This window comes from Lupinus angustifolius, chromosome LG04, assembly GCF_001865875.1.
Source record: "Lupinus angustifolius cultivar Tanjil chromosome LG04, LupAngTanjil_v1.0, whole genome shotgun sequence".
Taxonomy (NCBI): domain Eukaryota; kingdom Viridiplantae; phylum Streptophyta; class Magnoliopsida; order Fabales; family Fabaceae; genus Lupinus; species Lupinus angustifolius.
In genome coordinates, this window is record NC_032012.1 from 25315108 (window position 1) to 25336283 (window position 21176).

At 34.0% G+C, this 21176-nt stretch overlaps 5 protein-coding genes across 11 annotated transcripts; 3 read left to right on the top strand and 2 right to left on the bottom strand.

Annotated features, from left to right (window-relative positions):
- On the top strand, positions 837-4321 carry LOC109346561. Of its 5 annotated transcripts, none has more exons than XM_019586185.1 (5): positions 837-1007; positions 1669-1875; positions 2323-2391; positions 2500-2705; positions 3313-4321. In XM_019586185.1, exons 2-5 carry the CDS (start codon positions 1752-1754, stop codon positions 4117-4119), a joined length of 1206 nt encoding a protein of 401 aa, XP_019441730.1. In that variant the 5' UTR covers positions 837-1007; positions 1669-1751; the 3' UTR covers positions 4120-4321. The 5 variants fall into 5 exon arrangements, with proteins under 5 accessions (XP_019441730.1, XP_019441731.1, XP_019441727.1 ...); XM_019586186.1 differs by having other exon boundaries at positions 1699-1875; XM_019586182.1 differs by having other exon boundaries at positions 996-1104; positions 1699-1875.
- On the top strand, positions 4943-7534 carry LOC109346567 (pre-mRNA-splicing factor syf2). Of its 2 annotated transcripts, none has more exons than XM_019586192.1 (6): positions 4943-5024; positions 5259-5388; positions 5807-6009; positions 6098-6338; positions 6859-6995; positions 7126-7534. In XM_019586192.1, exons 2-6 carry the CDS (start codon positions 5262-5264, stop codon positions 7351-7353), a joined length of 936 nt encoding a protein of 311 aa, XP_019441737.1. In that variant the 5' UTR covers positions 4943-5024; positions 5259-5261; the 3' UTR covers positions 7354-7534. The 2 variants fall into 2 exon arrangements, with proteins under 2 accessions (XP_019441737.1, XP_019441736.1); XM_019586191.1 differs by having other exon boundaries at positions 4947-5024; positions 5804-6009.
- LOC109346563 (glycerate dehydrogenase) lies at positions 8383-11525 on the bottom strand. Its single transcript, XM_019586187.1, has 13 exons — positions 11358-11525; positions 11190-11273; positions 10882-11022; positions 10173-10294; positions 9930-10011; positions 9678-9750; positions 9505-9596; positions 9349-9423; positions 9143-9250; positions 8981-9058; positions 8829-8873; positions 8630-8744; positions 8383-8527 (listed from the first exon to the last, which is right to left on the bottom strand). The coding sequence occupies exons 1-13, from the start codon at positions 11478-11480 to the stop codon at positions 8505-8507; spliced, it is 1161 nt and encodes a 386-aa protein (XP_019441732.1). The 5' UTR covers positions 11481-11525; the 3' UTR covers positions 8383-8504.
- LOC109346560 (pentatricopeptide repeat-containing protein At5g39350) lies at positions 12437-14876 on the top strand. Its single transcript, XM_019586181.1, has one exon. The coding sequence runs from the start codon at positions 12495-12497 to the stop codon at positions 14502-14504; it is 2010 nt and encodes a 669-aa protein (XP_019441726.1). The 5' UTR covers positions 12437-12494; the 3' UTR covers positions 14505-14876.
- Positions 15867-20295, bottom strand: LOC109346564 (tyrosine--tRNA ligase 1, cytoplasmic-like). 2 transcript variants are annotated; one of them, XM_019586190.1, is made up of 12 exons: positions 20183-20295; positions 19826-19929; positions 19600-19747; positions 19083-19372; positions 18872-18968; positions 18639-18744; positions 18473-18555; positions 17961-18106; positions 17662-17767; positions 16404-16463; positions 16268-16299; positions 15867-16219 (listed from the first exon to the last, which is right to left on the bottom strand). In XM_019586190.1, exons 2-11 carry the CDS (start codon positions 19915-19917, stop codon positions 16279-16281), a joined length of 1149 nt encoding a protein of 382 aa, XP_019441735.1. In that variant the 5' UTR covers positions 19918-19929; positions 20183-20295; the 3' UTR covers positions 15867-16219; positions 16268-16278. The 2 variants fall into 2 exon arrangements, with proteins under 2 accessions (XP_019441735.1, XP_019441733.1); XM_019586188.1 differs by having other exon boundaries at positions 15867-16299.

Here is a 21176-nt window from a genome sequence, read left to right on the forward strand (position 1 = left end):
CATAATTTTTTTATATTAGTTGGTAATATTTGATTGATTTGGAACATATAGACAAAAATATTTTGGTACAGAGGATTTTGTTTGTCCCGAAATATATATCATTTTTATTAGTAAAATTATATATAAAAAATATATATTTGATTGTTCATGTTTTACTTTTCTAACCGATAAGAAATGAATTTGTTATAGGGTTTAAAAGTTAAGTCTAAGACATTGAGTAAAGATTTAAAAATGGTAAGGTTTCTTCTAAAAGTTAGAAAAATAAGAACTAAAAAGTAAAGAAAAATTAGGGTACTAAAACAAAAAAATACTTATACTTTCATGAATGAAAAATATATTTAAGCGAAAATTATATAGTGTTTTAAACATTATTGTTATTGTATATTACGATCATAAAATTTTGTATATGGTTTAGATTTTATAAATATTATGTTATAGAGTAGGTATGTCTCTCACCCTCTAAGTTGAAATTTATAGGGTGGTAAGTGGTAACTGTTCTTGTTCATTTAAAATTCACTACTCCTGATGCATTTCCAAAATCTAAAAACTGGAGGTAATTGAAAAGAGAAATTCTATCGTCTCAATTATAAAAAATGATGAAATATAATACATTATTAATAATTTCACTGGCAGAAGGAGATAACTTATCTCCTTACACCAGTATACTCTGTTCCCATTATTATTAATAAAATCTGAATTTGAGGTTTGGTTTAAAAGAACAAGACTCGTTGTCTTCTAGAATGTAAGTGCTGACAAAGTTTCAATGGTTTTGGTTTTTTATTTTATATTATTATTTTGCTATTTTGTAGGTCAAACTGTCAAAGAGTCTCCATTGGTTATAATATTCTAAAGCCACACTCAAAAACAAACTCTTCCTTCTTGTTGAACAGAATCAAAGAAAAAATGACACATCTCATCAAATAAATAATACTGTTTGGTTATTTGGAATTTGTGTGGCACCAACTACTCCTTCAACAATACCATCAAATTCTTATCTTTCTTCCTAGGTTGCTGTTATTTTTATCATTTTCTTTGTTTCTTTTGCTTTTGTTCCTGATCTTGCTTCTTTCAGACCTTTCTGTTTTATGGGTGTCTCTTTCTGCTGTATGTGTTCCTAGTTGGAAATGTTTTTTTATTTTTTATTTTCATGTTTATTTGTTCCATTTGCTTTGATAACAAATATGCATAAATAGTGATAATCTTTGATAAGTGTTTTGTTTTTTAACACATATGAGTTGATGGAGTGAAGTGCTATGATCATTCAGCTGGTTGAGTTTTGGATTATTTTTTTTGTTTCTTAGTAAAATTCTGATTCTCTTCTGGAAATTCTATTTTTTTAGGTTCTTTGTTTTCTGGTTTCACTTTGCTATAGCTGACTTTATTTTTTAACCTTTTTGTATGTCTTGCTCTGATTTCCACATAAATTGATTTGATCCCTTTATTATATTTTAGTTTATTCTTTGGAAGGAGGTTAGTGGTAAGAATGATAATATAGAATAAAATATCTCCTCATACCAGGACATAACTTATCTCCTCAAGCCCGTAAAGATATGACATCTGTACTACTTTGTTTAGTGTTAGAAATAGTTTTATTGAAAATTATACGACATATGTCATGATTTTAGTGGTTGGAGGAGATAACTTATCATATGTGTAATTGTTGTATAATTTGAGTTATTTACTTGGTACATGCAACAGTTACAACTGGGTTGGTCCGTACCAAAGGTGAAGCAGGTGGCACTTGTAAAGAAATGGCTCAGAACCAAAGAGTTATTGCAACCTGTGTATATGCTTCAAATCCCTATCATGAATGCACAGAATTTTGTTTGCAAAAGATGAAGGAAACCAAGTCTTCTAAAACTAAGAAGAGTACAGGTTAGTGGCAAATCCTGTTTTCTCTGTTTATATACTTGTATATAATTTTCTTGTGTGAATGATAATATCATTTCTGACTTGTTTGTGGCCTTTCTTATGGATTTTAGTTACAAATGTGTATGAATTATATTATATTAATTTAAGAAGGCTTGGATTATGGCATGGCATCCTTTTTCATATGTTTTAAACAAAAGTTAAGGATCACTTATATAGTGCTATTAGTTGTAACTGCTGTATGTGGCTGTTCTTTTGTGGCTTTTTCATTTTTTCGTTGTATTCTTATTTGTGATTTCGGCTCTGCTTGAAATTGCTGATGATTTATGAGTATGTCCTAACTGATCTTGAATATGAATACTCTAAAGCTTCAAATTCTGCCAATAAATTTGGAGTCCTAGCTGCCAATCTTTGAACACGTGTAATATGTCTTTTTTGTGTTTATGTTCATAGATTATCGCAGAAGTGTTACAGATGACGAGCTTGGCAAAAAGATGAATGGAGAAAAACATACACACTCAGGTTTACCCCTTTCTTTAATTTCTATTTAAGGATATTGATGTTCTAAAGTTCAGTAAAATGCTGCTTCCGCACACTATGAATATGTTTCCGACTACAATCCAATTGCAGGTACATTGTCCGTCAGAAGGAGAAAGAAGGAAGGTTCTAAGCCAGAACTACCAGTTCTGGACAATATTCCAGCCTCAAAAATTGGGGCTATTTATCTCTCTGATGCTTCATCACCATTATCAAATTATTCTGAAGAGAAAAAGGTGGAGGCAAAAGGAAGTGAGAAAATACCAGTTTCTGGAGAAATACATATCCGAGGTGTCAAGGTAGTGGCCTCTCTTACTCTCATGCTCTTCATACAATTCTGTTAAAAAAATTGAGCTAATCCAAACAAACCAATGTTACGCAACTTAATAGCACCATGCTTCAAAATGGTTGTCGCACCTGAATCGGATACATATCAAACATTCGGTACTTGTTAGATAATTCTCATCTATATATCTTCTAGTTGTTTTATGAATTTTTCCGTATTGACATATCTCAATGGTATCATATCATACCACTACTTCAATGTCAAGGTAGTGGTCTCTCCTTCCTCTCATGCTCTTCATACAAACCAATGTTAAGCAACTATGTACAACCATTTTCAATATGGTTGTTGCACTGGTATCTGATACATATCGTATCAAATACTTCAATACTTTTTCGATATTTTTCATTTTTATGAATTTTTCCCTATCAACATATTTCAACCATCCTTTTTACTTCTATGTTTTCCTTCAATACAGTCGTGCAGCCGAAAATCGGGGCACGGCAAATAAGAATGAGCAATTTCTAAAGTAATAACACTCTTTTGTCTAGTATTGTCCATGCTTCCTAGTTAAGCAATAAGCATATATTTGACAAAGTCTTCTTCAATTTTTTCTGTGACAGCCTGTCAATAACAAAGTCCAACCAAACAAGGATGGTGCTGAATTTGTTGCTGTCAACACAATAGGAACAAAGCATGAAGAGGACAAAAATTCTTCAACTAAAGTTGTTCCAATCACCAATGTTGATAATACAGGAGGTCTCACTACATCAGCTGGTGGGTCCATTGAATATAATTTCTCTAGTTTACCTCATGACAATGAAGATAGTGATGGAGACGAGACCGAGTATGTGGTTTCCGAGTCACCACGTGTGCTGGTCGGAAGTTACCATGTGAAACAAAGTTTCGCTTCCATCCTGAGGTCCATCTTTGACAAGTATGGAGATATCGGAGCAAGCTGCCACTTGGAATCAGTTATCATGAGGTCCTATTACATAGAATGTGTGTGCTTTGTGGTTCAAGAATTACAATCAACCTCAATAGTGCACATAACGAAGTCCAAAGTCAAAGAATTGTTGGCAATTCTTAAAGATGTAGAATCTGCTGAACTTAATGTAGCCTGGTTGCGTAGTGTACTCGACAAAATCGCTGAGAACATTGATCTCATCAACCAGCACCGAGCCGCAGAAGTGGCAAAGGCTAACTCTGATCATGAAATTGAACAACTTAGGAACAAGATGGATTCAGAACTGGAAACTTTGGCTCGGAAAGAACAAGAGGTAACCAATACTAAAACGAGAATCGAAGAGATTAACAAGCGATTGAGTGAGCTTGAGCTGAAGACTTCTTATCTGGACAAGAACATGTTGAATATCAAGTCCAAGGTTGATAATTTGGGTAGCAAAACCATGCTAGATGAACTATCATAATGCAACTCTTTAGCAAATTTGACTTTGAAGTGCTGCACCCTTAGTATTGTGGTAATGTTTAACAAGTAGAATATGCAGTTGAATAAAAATACACATGAGCTATATTTTAAGCTAGGTAATGTTATATGAATACATGTTGCACCCTAGACACATGGAACCTCACAATTATACTTCAATTATTTATATTTAGTTATTAATAAATGTATATATCTATCTGACTCGATTGGATTGCATAATGAATTGTTCGGCTCGAGTTCGATACTAAATATTTTACATCTCATATTTAATTCAATTAAAATTCATAAATTGTTCGATTCGACTTGTTAGTTTAAATTGGTTCATCTCATCAACTTAGATAAAATTTTCATTTTTTAAATATCCTATACAATAATTCTTATATTATTTGCACATCTTAAAAAAGAGGTCTTTAAATTTGGTTACATAAAATATATTTGAAAAAATGTATATAATGGTAGTACAAGAGTTTTATTCACTATAAGTCAATCATTCACCATTTTTTTAATAATTATTAACTTTTCACAAAAAATAATACAAATAAATAATATCTAATGTAATGTAATGACTATATAAATCATGTAAGAATATTACCTATACGTATATTTATGATATTTTGTATCAATAATGACATGATAATATAAATATATGCACCTTACATGATCTAATAATCATTTATATATTTAAATCTTATGCGTTTTCAAAATAAAAACTTACCTAATAAGTTGATAAACCTAGCGAGTTGGAATCAAAAGGCAGCATAATGAACGGTTGATCGCTGCATACCACAAACCCTTAAAAAAAGAACGAAATTGGTTTTTGATTCGGTGCGAGATTATAACACCTCTCATCCCATTCCGATTCCAATCCCAAATCGCTTCTACTCGAAGGTTCGTCTCTTTCTTCTAACCTTTCATTACCACTTACCTTTTTCTCTCCCTAAAGAGGAATAACCTAACTCTTTTTATCATCCACATCCTTCGATTTCTGATTTGTTTAATCCATAATCATTGTTCTCTCAATTCCAAGTTCTGTACCCACTGTTTTCTTCAATTTTACCCCTCAATTTCAAATTTGATTCATTAGGGTTTTGTGTTATTTTCTTGTGATAATATTTGTTGCAGAACATGTCTGGCGAACGAGATATACATCCTGATTGCCGGAATGCCAGTAATCCTTACCATGAGTGCAGTGATTACTGCTTTAGAGTCATAGCTGAAGCCAAAATCAGGATTCAAAAACAACACGAATCAGGTATTTGCTTTCAATTATATTTTATTCTATTTATTGATAAGTATATCCAGTTCTGTAGTTTCCACTAGTAATTGGATTGTTATCTGAAGCTCCTAATTCTATTTATGACCAATGTTTGTTTGGTAGTGCTCATGTAGAGTTTTTGAACTTATGAGAACAACTTGCGACCTTTCTGCCTGAACTTCTCTAATATTGTTGGTCCATTAAAAGTGTCTATGCTAACTAAGTAGATAAGATAACTTATCTTGTTGAAGATGTTCATTTCAATTTTAAACCTCGCTCGTAAGTTAGGTTCCGTAACTTCTGTTTGGTTATGTTGGGATTCTCTGCTAGAAAAAAGTTCATTGTATGTTTTTGGTATAAAGCTGTTAAGTTTATCAGTCCGTATTTACATATTGTTTTCTACATCAATCAGTAGTTGCACAAGCTAGTGGTGGAAGCAGCAGCAAGCAAGCCATCCCAGATCAGTCATATCCGGATGAAGACATACATGATGAAAGACCCAAACTTGATGAAAATTCTGATAGTGATCCCGACCAGCCTGCTGAGCAGGAAGTGGAGGTTGACTACACAAAACTCACTGGGAGACAGAAAAAGTGGATGGAGTTGAGAGCCAAGATGGTAAGTTCATCACAAATTTTGTTGTTTTGTAGTTAGGACTTAATTCATCTGAAGGAAACTTAAGATCCTTGATTGGTTTCCCTGGCAGCAAGAAGCAAAAAAACGTAATCAAGTTGAAATAGCTGCTGAAAAGAAGAGGATGGAAGCTCCAACAGAATCTAGGGGCATTTCTAAACAGAAGTGGCTCGAGGACAGGAAGAAAAAGATCGGAAAACTTCTTGATGCAAATGGATTGGATATGACAAAGGCATATATGCTTGACACACAAGAGGCAGCAGAAGTGAAATACAAGAAATGGGAGAAGGATCCTGCTCCATCTGGCTGGGATGGTATGTTTTATAATTATCCAAGAAACATATCTACACAAGTCTGGCTGGCATTGTTATGTTCTTTCATGTTTATATATGCAGATGTAGAATATAATTGGACTAATGTGCCCTTATCTTTCTGCATAACCTTAAATATATTTTCCAAATATATTGAGATTTCCAAACCTGTATGTTTCCTTTAAGAGACTCCTTAATTAAATTTAGATCTTTGTATGACTGTTACCATGTGGTGAATTACAGACATTTTAGAAATATTCTGGTGGTGGAATATTGATAATGTCATGTTTATACACCAAAATATACTTCAGGGTATATATGTTTAGATAGTGTTTTTCACCATATCTGTATGATTTTGTAGATTGCCTTTAGTTAGTGCATTCAAATCAAAGTTTTATTCTATAAGAGACAGGTGCCTTCCTATTGCTGTGCGTGTAAATGACTGCAAAATCATCTTAAATAACTTTCATGTTGTAGAATAGTTGCAGCTGGGACTGAAGCTTTTTCATTTTTTTTCTTCCAGTTTTTAATCAGAAGACGTTATACAATGCATACAAAAAGCGGAGCAGCAAAATCGAGGTTGATGTAGAAGAATACAATAGAATGAAAGAAGCTGATCCAGAGTTCTATCGTGAAGCCACAAGCCTCCAGTATGGAAAGGTATATACTACCAAAATATATTAATTATTCCTTTCTACTTCTACACTGCATTGAGTATTTGATCTTTTAACTTCTGCCATGCATGGAGTATTTGTGACCGGTTGTCTAATTGTCTTCCCTTCCATTATAGGCACCAAAAATCTCAGAGAACAAGATTGACAGGATGGTTCAGGAGCTAAAGGATAGGGATGAGAAGCGCAATTCATTTAGCAGGAGAAGACGATTCCATGAAGAGAAAGATATTGACTCAATCAATGACCGTAATGAGCATTTCAACAAGAAGATTGAGCGAGCCTTCGGGAAATACACACTGGAAATTAAAAATAACCTTGAGCGAGGAACTGCCTTGCCTGACTAAGGTGCTGCTGCTTATGTAGTGGTTGATGTGTGTTATTATTATCAGGTTGTTCTGTACTGATAGATTTAAATGGTGTATTGCATTTTCTGGTTGCTTTTGTTGATCATGCAACACTATAATTAATATTTTGCAAATCATATATGGAACATTGTGAAGACACTTTGAACTTCCAAATACTAAATGATTGCTTGGTACATAAATGTTCTTAGTAACTCAGTCACATAGATTGTTATTCCTTTCTGTTGGTTCTCAATGCAGCATCTCAATTACCAGATATAGATTATTCATAATGATGCTTACATGGATTGATAAGACCATACAGCGGTACCCTTTTTTAATATAAAACCTTGTCACTATTCTTTTCTTGAGGAAAAAACCATCAATGTGTAAGTTGGCAATTGAGGATAGCAAATGCCAGTCAATACATTCTAATATAATATCAAAGATTTCGTTGTTGGAACAACGCACAGTGACGATGTTGTTTGAGCTTGATCATGTTGAAGACGACATGTTTCCTTAAGAAGGGTGGTTATATGTGCAATACCACGTCACTAGGTTTAACTTAGCAATACTCGCACTCCAAGTTTGAAAAGAGAAAAATAGTGCATAAAATCTCCATAATTTTTTTATACTTTATTTAGCCGTTGCAAGCAATTTTCCTGAACAGGGGTTAATATAAAAACGATTTTATCTTCTTTTTAATAATAAAAGATATATATATATATATATATATATATATATATATATTCCTAAAGTGAATTTATTGAGATAATTTATCATGTATAAGTTCATCTATGTATAAAGTTGAATTAATATATCAATAAAAGTTTTACTGGATCCCAAATCGACCAAATTGTTAAAAGTTCGAATACTGGTTGCAATACTTATTGAGAGAGACAGTCACAAATCCTAAAATTGATTAGTTTCTTAGTCATAGGATAAGGGATACCTTGATTACGAATTAATATTGTTGAAGTACATTACAAGTTACAAGCATTTGATTCTAATATTAGGGTGAAAGTATTTAAAAAGGGCATAAACTCTCCTTGAATATTATTCCATATTTCAATGACACTAGAGCTCAACTCAGCACAGAAAAATTGGTCATTTTTGCAATTGAAGACCCTTGTAGGATAAACCCACGTGTATGCCTATAGCTTTGAAACTGGCAAACCTGCAATTTAGATACAAAATATAAGTCTATTGTGAAGAGACAATAAATTGTAACAAATTAGACCCAAGTGTACATCAACACAAAAATGTTATTATATATTACCCAATGCTTTTGCATTAACAATGCTTGGGCTTGCAGGTGGAGGTGGAGCATTCTCATTAAGGAATGGTTCCACCTTATTTGCATCAAACCAAACTGGGTACCCTTTAATCTTTCCCTGTATTTTATGAGGACCTTCATCAATACACTCAGAATTTCAGTGATCCTTGAAAGAAAAAAATCAGATAAAGATTGCATATACCAGCACATTTAGAGCTGCTAATGTGGCCATTCCCTCACGGGTCCACTGCAAAGACAGATAAAATAATTCATTGATTTTACATGGTTGATCAATTAACCATACAAAGTTAGTTTAATGCTTTAAATGTTCTATCATAATTGGATTAGAATTACCTTGGAAGCAGATGCAATATGAGGTACCACAATGGCATTCTTTAACTCTGCAAGCCCAGGTTTCATGTATGGCTCATCCTAGTAAAAATGAAATCATGTATAGAGACTTTAAAATGTAGCTTAACAAATTCAAGTATTCTAAGACAAGGAAGGTTAAATTACCTCAAACACATCGAGGCCTACGCGAAACATTGGGTTCTGTCTTAAATGTTCCACAAGTGCAACTTCATCAACAACTGGCCCTCTACTGCAGTTTATAAGAATTGCTTCCTGTAATAGGAATTATAATTGCAAACAAGTTTTCATCTCTCTCTATATACCATAAATAAATTAGATTTTATATCAAAGTTATGTTTTTTAAACATTACCTTCTTCATCTTGGAGAGTCTTTCCTTGTTGACAAGATGATAGGTAGTTTTATCCAAGATAGGATGAAGACTAATCTACAAAAGTACCCATGATGAATCATATTATTTATAGTATTCTAGAGCTAGTAAGTTATATTCCCAGCGCCGAGTTCTTACTAAATCTGCCTCTTGGAGGACCTCATCCATGGATGCTGCTCTTTTCCAAGTCACGGGTTGTTCACCATTTGCTTTCAGGAATTCAGCATAAGCTGCAATAGGTTAAAACAGAATCATCGGTTTGTCATTAATATGGTTTATGAATAGGGGTGAGTGGTAGAGTAGAAACATGCCTGTAACAAACTTTTCTAGTCGAGTCGCCTGGTAGAGGTCGAAGTAGATTAGGTTCATCTTGAACCCTTCAACCTGATACAACGGAATAGAAGTGTTTTTCATCAGCAGGGCAAAAATATAGTGCATAGATGCATATTATCATCAGGCATCATGGTCAACCTAGTGTTACTAAAATCAGCAATCTAAGAATGTAATTGTAAGATTACAAGTCACAGTTTTGGTAGTGAGATTTATTGAAAATTTGACATTACCATCATTCTTGCATAAGCTGATCCAATGCGGCCAGCTCCGATAACACCAACTGTTTGTCCTTTCAGCAGGTTTCCAACAAATCTGCCATACAAACAAATTCAAAGTAGTCACTCCAACACAAAAAGAAGTGTCACTTTCATTACAATTTAGTGCATGAAGACTAGAAAAGAACTACAATTCATAGTGATTAACATTATTAATAATAGAATAAAAGAAGAAAGGAATGTTAGTAGTTTTCATACAGATGAGGTAGCCATCCATCATATAATCCTGCCCTCATGAATTCATCTGCCTCAACTATCCTTCTTGCAGCTGCTAAAGACAGTGATGCAGCCAGCTCTGCTGTTGTCTCAGTCAGAACTCCCTATCAAATAAGGAATGAACTTAGAATCAATATTTCCTCCTCAAGGCTATCACTTTTTCTCATAAAACATACTCAACATATCTAAACCGGATTTGGATACTCTTTAGTAAAATCGTCTTCGAAGCGAGAAAGTAAAGTTATATTCATCCTTAGATTACTTGAAAGGACACTTCAGCGCACGAGACTCCCACTTAGTGGGTTATGGAGTGAATATATGTATGCAACCTTACCCTTGCAAGCGGAGAGGTTGTTTCCAGGATTTTGAACTTGTGACTTCATGATCACTAAGCAACAACGTTACCGTTGTGCCATGCTTAGATTACTTGATGGATTAAAATCACAGTACACTATCAAATCAAGGGTAATACACCCTTGCTTTCTCACTTTAGATGATCCCAATACATCTAAACCTACATCAGCATCACACCCCAACATATGCATAAATGCCAACTTTGTGGTACCATTTATATTCTTTTGAAAAAGAAACCTCCTTCCAAGCATAAACTCCAACATTATAAAAACAAAAATAACATGGATTTAAGATCATGTAAATATGCAATATGAAAGAGGAAAAAAATATGGCTTACAGGAGTATTTCCAACAGCAACACCATACTTGTTTGCAGCATTAACATCCACATTATTATAACCAACAGCCATGTTACTGAAAGCTTTTCCTCCTGCTCTGCTCAATGCAGAGAACAACACTTCTCCCCAATCTTCAGTCAACTGTAATAGAAACAAACTCCATTAACACACATACTCACAAAAGCAAGAAAATTCCACACTAGAGAACAAAAAAAATGATAAAAGAACTACAACAACAACAACACTAATAATAATGAAAGACTTATGATACTAATAAATCTCTTCCTTCATGGAATTGATATCATTACCTGCCCAATAACTCCATCACACTTATCACCAATCAAGCCAATGATGTCTTCAACTGATAGAATAGTTTTCTTCTCTGTACATATCTAAGTAGTACAAAAGAAATTATGAATCTATTTATTTAAAAAGAAGTAACTTCAATATAGAAAGAAACAAAAAAAGTTGATTACTTCAACACGAAAATCTTGTTGGACTAGAAGATTGATCCAACGTGTTCCAGGCATTGGTTTTGTGCTAACAACTCTGTATTTCCCATTTGGGTTCCATACCTCAATGGACACTGGCTTGGCCATGAAGTCAACAACACTGAGATATGGATAACTAGTTTAACTAGAAAAGTGTACACTGAAATTTCAGTTACTCTTTTATATTATAAATGAAATATAAGAATTATTGATGATGTGGTGTGGAATGGTAGAGTATACTAATTTTATTCATGACCAATAAGATTGAAGCATGAGAAAGACTTTGACTTTTGACTTTGACTTTGATTCATGACCAGGACAAGGATCACCTGTCCCATAATTTTCATGTCTCCCTGTCTCAGCCCAATCAAACTTCACAGAATAATATTAAAATATTAATTTTTATTTTTAAATAAATAGAGTTCTGTGATTGATTTTGTACACCAAGTAAGACATGAATGAGAACATGTGATCAAATGACATGATGGTGTTGATGATTGGACATAATAATTGAAGTTGGGTATAGGATATTTTTGTCCTCTTAGGATAATGTGAGTTCATGAGTTGAAGAAATGAATGTGTGTTTGGGCCTCACGTTGGACACTAGGAGGATAATATCCATCTTATTAATCCAATCACAAAAATAACCCTTTAAGCTTGTGGCTGAGAAATAGTGAATAATTTCTTTTCTATCATTTTGGGAATGAGGCATGGAAAAGTTGTGTGGAACTTAGCATATCTTTCATCAAATTCAATATTATTTCAACAATTAAATTGTGATAACTCTTCTACTTTCTTATGATTTATTTGAGATTAAGGTAAAAATAAAAAGATGAAAAGTATGAGAGATAGAGCTAATTTAATTTGTTGTATGATAAATTATTAAATTTGGATTATTTAAATAACACAACTTCATACAATTTAGGTATCAACACTATAGATTAAAATCAAACGCTAATGGTGTAAGGCCCTATTAGATCTCCAAGGTCGAGAGAGTTCAATTTCTGGAAACATTTGTTGAGAGGATAACCACAAGCTTCAAAAACTATTAAGCTTCCGGTCGGGTAATGTTCACGTAAAGATGAAACCTATAAATTACTATTGATTTTGAAAAGATGAATAATGGTGCAAATGAACAAAGGCAAGAACTTTATGAGCATTGCAACACAATGTGAATCTCTCTTACGAAAATACTCATCATCCAATTCCCTTTCTCAAACCAAACAGCTACATGCTTTTATCTTAACCTATGGCCTTTTTTCCTCATCACGTCTTTCCTCTATACTTGCCACTACCTATGCCCAATGCAACCATGCTTCATATGCCTCATACCTGTTTGATAATTTGACTCAAAGAACTTTGTACTCATGGAACACTATGATGAGGATGAATGTTCAAATTGGTCGCCCCCATGATGCCCTCAACTTGTTTGTTGAGATGCTTGCTTCGGGTCATGTGATGCCTGATAACTTCACGTATCCGATTGTTATCAAGGCTTGCGCTGACTTGTCGTTTGTTCGTATGGGTGTTGGAATTCATGGGCAGACATTTAAGGGTTGTTTTGATTTGGACACTTTTGTGCAGAACTGTTTGTTGGCAATGTATATGAATGTGGGGGAGAAAGAAGCAGCCCAATTGGTTTTTGACTTGATGAAAGAACCAACATTGGTGTCTTGGAATACGATGATTAATGGGTATTTTCGGAATAATTTTACAGAGGAGGCTTTGAGAGTTTATAGTAGAATGATGGATTTGGGTGTGGAGCCTGATTGTGCAACTATGGTTTCAGTATTGCCAGCTTGTGGGGTTTTGAAGAATGTTGAGCTTGGGAGAGAGGTTCATGTGATAGTTCGAGAGAAGGGATTTTGGGCAAATATGTCAGTTAGGAATGCAATGCTGGACATGTATGTTAAGTGTGGTCTGATGAAAGAAGCGCAGTTGTTAGTGAATGAGATGGATGAGAAGGATGTGGTGACATGGACAACTTTGATTTCGGGACACATACTTAATGGTGATGCAAAAAGTGCGCTAATGCTTTGTCCGATGATGCAGTGTGAAGGAGTGAAACCAAATTCAGTGAGTATTGTTTCTCTACTATCAGCGTGTGGCAGTTTGGTTTCTTTGAATCATGGGAAGTGCTTGCATGCATGGGCAATACGACAATGGCTTGATTCTGAGGTCCATGTGGAAACTGCCTTGATTGATATGTATACAAAATGCAATCATGACAATCTCGGTTATAAAGTGTTTATGAAAACCTCCAAAAAGAGAACGGCTCCTTGGAATGCAGTTATGTCTGGGTTTATACATAATAGGCTTGCAAGAGAAGCAATAAAACTCTTCAAAAAAATGTTAGTCGAAGATGTAAAACCCGATAATACGACCTTTAGTAGTTTTCTTCCCGCATATTCTTTTCTTGCTGACCTCCAACAAGCGACGAACATTCATTGTTACCTTATAAAATCGGGATTTCTTTACAGACTTGAAGTAGCAAGTGTGCTAGTTGATATATACTCAAAGTGTGGAAGTTTAGGATATGCTCACCAGGTTTTTAATATAATTCCTTTGAAGGACAAGGATATTATTATTTGGAGCGTGATTATAGCCGCTTATGGAAAGCATGGGCACGGTGAAATGGCTGTATCACTTTTCAATCAAATGGTACAATCTAGAGTAACACCAAATCAAGTTACTTTCACCTCTGTTCTGCATGCTTGCAGCCATGCAGGTTTGGTTGATGAGGGTTTGTCTTTGTTCAAGTCCATGCTTGAACAACATAAAATTATTCCTCATGTTGATCATTATACTTGCATCATTGATCTTCTTGGTCGTGCTGGTCGACTGAATGATGCTTATAATCTTATTAGGACAATGCCTGTAACACCTAACCATGCTGTATGGGGTGCATTACTTGGTGCTTGTGTGATTCATGAAAACGTCGAACTGGGAGAGGAAGCTGCTAGGTGGACTTCTGAGCTTGAGCCTGAAAATACTGGAAACTATGTTTTGTTAGCAAAACTTTATGCATCTGTAGGAAGGTGGAGAGATGCAGAGAACGTAAGAGATATGGTAAATGAGGTCGGATTAAGAAAGCTCCCTGCTCACAGTTTAATTGATGCCAGAAACATGTGAACTAGACATGTCCTTTTTTATTTTAATATCAGCATTTGCAACATTTGCCCACAAATCCTATCCAAAAATGAGTCATTTACCTTTGGGAGGTCCTACAAAATGGGTGAAGGGTATTTCCTTCATGGAGTGGGACCATTATGTTAACTATGACTGGGGAAACTGCTGCTCATTTAGGTGACACATTGTTTCATAAACGTTCAGCATTCAGAGTTCATTGCACAGATTTGGGATCCTATTTTTTTATACCCCTCTGTTGCTATCCCAACACTGACTATGTCTTCTGTCACCTTGTAATGTCAAGGTACCCTTGGACCTGCCATAAGCACTTCTTTTCGTGGTCTCTTGATGAATTGTTGGAATTTTTTGCTTCTATCATCTGGTTCATTGAATCACTGAGCAAAATAATCAGTAATCTCATTGTTCTTGTCATTGATTGGCTCCTATTGAAGTCATATAAGGAACTCATTTTCCTTTGCAAATTACATGCCATTATTAATGATTTTGAAACCGAAAATCCAGGGTTTATAAAATTGAGTTTTAAGAAGATAACTAACATATGCAAGGAAGATATTAAAATATATAATGATCACAATATGAGAGGTATGGTGAGGATATTATAAAAATCATAGATGAGCATTCCTGTTCTAATCCACATCTCCTTTGTAAGGATCTTCTTGAATTAAGGCTCAAAGTCCCATCAAAAATAGCTTCCTGGCATAAAATCTTAACCACCAGAAAAGAAATACATTTGTTATCCCAACAAGTGTGTTATTAAAAATATATTAAAGTCAAAATAATAATCAAGTAATAATTTTATGATAAACTGCAACTATTAGCATATGGAGTAATACATTTTTGTGGTACAACATATACATTTTAATGGATGAATAATACATTCCTATAGGTATTAGGAAATTAATTTTCGTTTCCAACTACCCCCGACATTAAAATACAGCACGATGATGTTTTGGACAATGACAACGCAATATTGATAAACTAAAATGTGAATTTGAGAAATTAAATCCACTGCTACTTATACATTACACATATATATTTTAATATAAAAATACAACTTGTTTCCATATCCTAATTGCTTAGGTTAATAGAATCCAATTTTATCAATGGATAGAAATTCATGTTAGCTTATTTTTCACTCAGCTCCTATCTGATCTTGGCACATTGGTAAACTTGAGAGCATTTCTTGGGCAGTCAAATAAGATGCTCATGTAATACCTCTCATCCCACTTCAATCAATTTTTCATACTAATTTTACCAGCAATAACATAAACATTTTGCCATCTACCCATTTACAAATGGCTTACTAATACAATAACAAACAAGGAAATCAGCCATCAATAACCATGGAGGAACAAAATAAAGTCAAGATAACTTGAAACATGGAAAAATCCTTTTGACATAAGTTTAAAGCATTCAAATGATTTGTAGGAGCTTTTTTCTAAAATACTAAAGCATTTCACAAGTCTGTGTAAGTATGAACTGAAAATTGTGGCCAAAACAGTCTCTATAACTTCAAGAGAAATAATAATTATAACCCAACATCTAAAATGAAACTGAAAATGAGTCTCTTAATATAACTCACTACGACGCAGGGATACCATTAATTGAAATTCATCTTAAAGGAAAGTTCTTCATATTTGACATACAAAGAGGGCCTCCACCATATTTTACAAGTAACGCAGTGCATTTGGTAACTTGAAAATTGTATGGCTGTTTGGCAAATAATAGAATTAGCTCGGAGTCTTTAATCAGCATATTATTTGGTGACTCGGTAAGCCTGCAAACAAAAAGGATCAATTTAGATCATTGTATATTGGTAAGTATACATACAATGTAGATATGATTGTTTGGTGCATTTTTTTAGATCTAAACGAGGCTCACCTTGACCCTTTTTAGTAGCTCTTTAGCATCTTTGTCCGTTTTAAAGTGTACCCTCACAGGCTGCATATTTCAAGAAACAATAATTTAGATTGTGCCACATACTGGAAAATAGAAATGAAAGAAAGCTTCACTACATAAATACAAGCTAATACACAACTACGATTGCTTTGGATGAGCTCAATGACAAGTCACAAGATGCTATAAGCAACATGATACATTATCCTGAGCAGCCAATGCATGAGGATAGCAGCTCTGGTGTCTCACTCTCTTTCCTCTCACAGGTTGGATCAACTTAATCAAGACACCAACAAAGCATTGGTCTAATGGTGTAAGGGCCTCACTGAATCCCTAAGTATCTTACTGGGCCAAATGTCGAATATTCAATTCCTGGGAAAGACACTTATTGGAAGGAGGCAGTCAAACACCTATAAAAAGGATTAGTTCCTTAACCATTTGGTAAGGATATACCCTTGGTTATACAAAAAAAAACTTAATTTAGGCATGAATATATTAAATGAAGCAGATTAAAAGTCTCTTGAATCCAAGTAAGAATGTCATGGTTTGTACACACAAATGCAGAAGGTATGGGGTGAAAATGTGCAACACTGCGAGTTTTCTTCTATTGTTAGCCCAATTGAAGACTGATTAGTATATTAATTCTACTGATCAATCAACAGTGATTAGAGTGAACATTTAATAGAGTTTTATTCTTAGATTGTTATCTATGCTAGTGTTATTATTTTCATAATTTTACGAGGTTTCTAAAAATGGAATTTTACTTGTTTTTTCCACTTTTTATTTGAATGGTGTACGGGATAAAGATATATTATTTTTTATACATTAATCAGTATATAAATATAAAAAAAGGTGGCTCAGTCCCTAAAGCTCCCACCTGGTGGGATTTGGGAAAGGTGGATGTACACAGTCTTGCTCACGCAAGTGAAAAGACTATTTGTTTCCAGGACATCTAATATGCAACACGAGGACTTCCCGGGAGGTCACTCATCTTAATACTACTCTCCCATAAACATACTTAACTATGGAGTTCTAATGGGATCCAGAGCATGAGTGCTGATATGATCACACCTCTTGCAGCATATTAACATATGTATCAGAAATTCAAAATTCAAAATCCTTCTGAAACATTGTATGAATGCAGAGAAAGAACACTATCAACCTAGTAGACGTAGTTGAAAGTGTGCCTTTATAACAGAGGGAAGGAGAATACAAGATGCAAAAACATAATCAGAAAAATCACCTCCAGAATTTTATTCAATGACTTCGACAAAGCTGATTTAAGATCAGCTGGATGCAACTCCCCACTTTCATAGTCAGCAGCCAGCTCTTCAAAGTTTTTGAATGTCCTAGATTTAATGGAAGCATAAGTACATATCATCGAAATAATTGTACAGCAGAAAACCATAGATAGAAACAGACTTAATGCTGCCTCTAGAATGATTCAAGAAATTACAACTTTTAAACAAAAAATGTGAAGTTCAATAGCTCATTCATCAACATTTGACCACTGACTATTAAAGGATGAGGTAGAAAACTTACTTATCCCCACCATTAGCAGCACTGCGCTCCACTTTGAACTCATTAAACCATGGTAAGATAAGATATTTAACGTACTCCAAGCATGGGTTTTTTTCTACAACTTTCGGTGGGCAAAAGGCTTTCTTTATTTTCAGATTCACTTCAGCCTACGATATCCAAATATAAAGTTGAACAGTCAGAATATAAGTTTTTAAAAAAGGAAAATTACAAAAGGATCAAAATATTTACAATGAAGGAGAAGGCCACAATTTTACACATGATAGCAACTTTATTCCTTCCATCATGTTCCCGTCTTATAATTTTGCAATTTTAACAAATATGAAAAGAAAATAAAATATTCTCTTGACTGTCCTTATGTTCAAAAGAGAATGCAACTAGAAGACAATTGATCTTGACTTTTGTACTAATGACAATTTAAGCCCCTTATTGCATTCTACCTTTTGTTATAAAAGAATAATTTATTGAGAGAATAGAATAAAACCCTAAATTTAATACATTGAGCAGCAATTTACCTCTTCATCTTCCATGAAAATGGAAGATAATGGGTCACTTTTTGACATCTTTTCTTGCCCTTCCTGTAGACCAGGTAACATATCTGCATATCACACCAGAATCATTGGTAAGAGAAGTACACAGTTTCAATATACATTAGTCTAAAGAGTAAAATTTGGGGAATACGGTGTGACAAGATAATGGGTTTGTTCTTCCTCTTAATGTCATCGCAATACTCCCGGGCAAGGACATTCACTTTTCGTTGATCCATTCCCAATTGGCAGATGTCAGCCTATTTTAACATAAAAGTAATCATACATCAATGTACTTTTGGACAGTTCCCTATAGTAAAATAATGTATGCAGAAGTTATGCATGAATTGATGGAGGATCCATATATAGCAAACAACAGAAATGTACCTTAAGGAAAAATATGTCAGCACACTGCATGCATGGATAGAATATCTGAGCAGCAGTCAGTTCTTCAGTTTCACTCCGTCCCATTATTTGGCTACACCTATAATTTGGGAGAAAAACAAAACATGAGACAACATTTGAAGTACATATTCACCACTTAATAAATATGTATATCATCATATAAAAGCATTTGAAGAAAGAATACAAAAAGAACCTGATGATCCTTTTAAGGTTGTTCTTCTGAGCTATATCCAGCACAAGAGGCCAATATTCATCAGCTCTTGCATTAATCTCCTTTGATGACCACAAAAACTCAACTTTTCCTCCTTCCAAATCCATCCCAACGGCTTTCCATATCTCAATCAAGTAACGACCAACCGTCTCAATCTTCTTCAGATCTCCCCCCATCTTATTGTTTAGCTTGGCAAACCAATCAGCAATCCATATTTTGACTCGGCAACCAGAAGATATTAACTTATTCACATTGATTGTCTTCATAACTCCCTATATATATAACTAATACAATGTAAGCCAAACCAAATTCAAAATATTCAGCTCGCCTTAGGAATAAACGATTCATTATCTATCTGCACTAGTTTCTAATTTTGTTTCGTCCATTTTCTACAAATAATATCAATAATCAACAATTTTAAAAGATAATTCACTTTGACCATATAAATACATTCATTATCTTTCAACGGAGATTAATATGAAATAAAAAAGGAAAGGACCTGAGCAATGTGCATTCGACCAGAGGGTTCAAAGCCATCATAGCAAATTGGTTCGGGCTTCTTAGCGAGCAGGTTACGGAGTTCTTCATCTTGAATGCACTCTTCCCCAATACTCCTTACGATTTGAAACCTCTGCTCCAAACTCAACCTAATACATAAAAAGGAAATCAAGGAAATTGAACCTTTAAACCCAAACATAGTGAATGATTTGAAGAGCACAACTTACTCATGATTTGAATTGGACGGTTCCGCAGTTTCAGTGTGGGATGACAAAGATTCAATAGCTTCTGTGGCTGCAGCTGCATCTGGTTGCTCCATTGGTGATTTTCACTGTTTAAAATGTTGTATAATATTTCAATAATTTTCACTTATAGAAGATATCACATAATCAATAGCTTCTGATATGCATTTTGTATAATGTAAGGAGTGTCAGATGTAAAAAATATATTGAATAAACAAGTCAATGATGAAGAACCAAAGCACAAAAAACGTTAGAAATTGGGGAAATAAGAGAGAATAGCATCAACAACGAAATTGAAAGAGTAAAAGAAATAGTAATAATAATAAGGGAGAAGAGAAATACGTAGATGTAGGTTGGTAGTAGTAAGATCGGCGGAGGGTGGTGGTATTTTAAGTGGCGCCGCCTCCTACAGTGAAGTGAAAAGAGGTAACGACGGTAACTTACACTGCGCCAAAAAAAGAGATTGGGCCGGAAACATATCAGGCTTATTATGGCATTATCTCAAAGAGAACAAAGTATGAGAAAAAATTGGGCAAAAAGTTCACAAAACTCTATTAAACTTTGTGTTTTACAAGTAGACATTGTAAATTATTTTTTCTTTATAATTGTTCCATAAACTTTAACTATTGATGAAATTGGTCCTACATATAAACAATTTTAAATTACTAACAATAAAATTGGAATTAACAAAAATAAATGGTATAAAAGTGACGAAATCACATCAATATTGAGCTACACAATGATAAAAATATGATGAAATGTCTAATATATGCTACCAATTTGAAAATACTTGCTAGTTACTAATCTTCATTCAATTATGCAAATATCTTATTGTCTAATAATCATTTTTGGCCACAAGTTTATAACATACAAACCGAGCAGAAAATTATAATTTATTATTGTTGATCTTCATAAGATAATTCATGAAGAAGAAGCAGTTGCATGCTTCACTATTGTTAGTTGCAGTTCTTCCTTCTTAGCACTCACCACCTTGTCCACAACCTTGCCTTGTTTCACAAAAGGAAGGTTGGCACAACCTCAACATCCCATTCCTCAGCAGCAGCAACAGTGTGAAGATAACAGTATAGTGGTTGTAGAATTATTATTTAGTGTGTTAATTTCATTATCTATTGTATTAATTATAATTTCATTGTTAGTAATTTAAAATTATATGGGTAGGAATCAATTTCACTAATAGTTAAGTTTACGGAGTAATTAGAAAGAAAAATAGTTTACGGTGTCTACTTGCAAAACACATAAAGTTTAAGGGTGTTTTGTGAAATTTTCCCGAAAAATATATAATTTTTTATACTGTCATTGCATCGTTGATCATTCA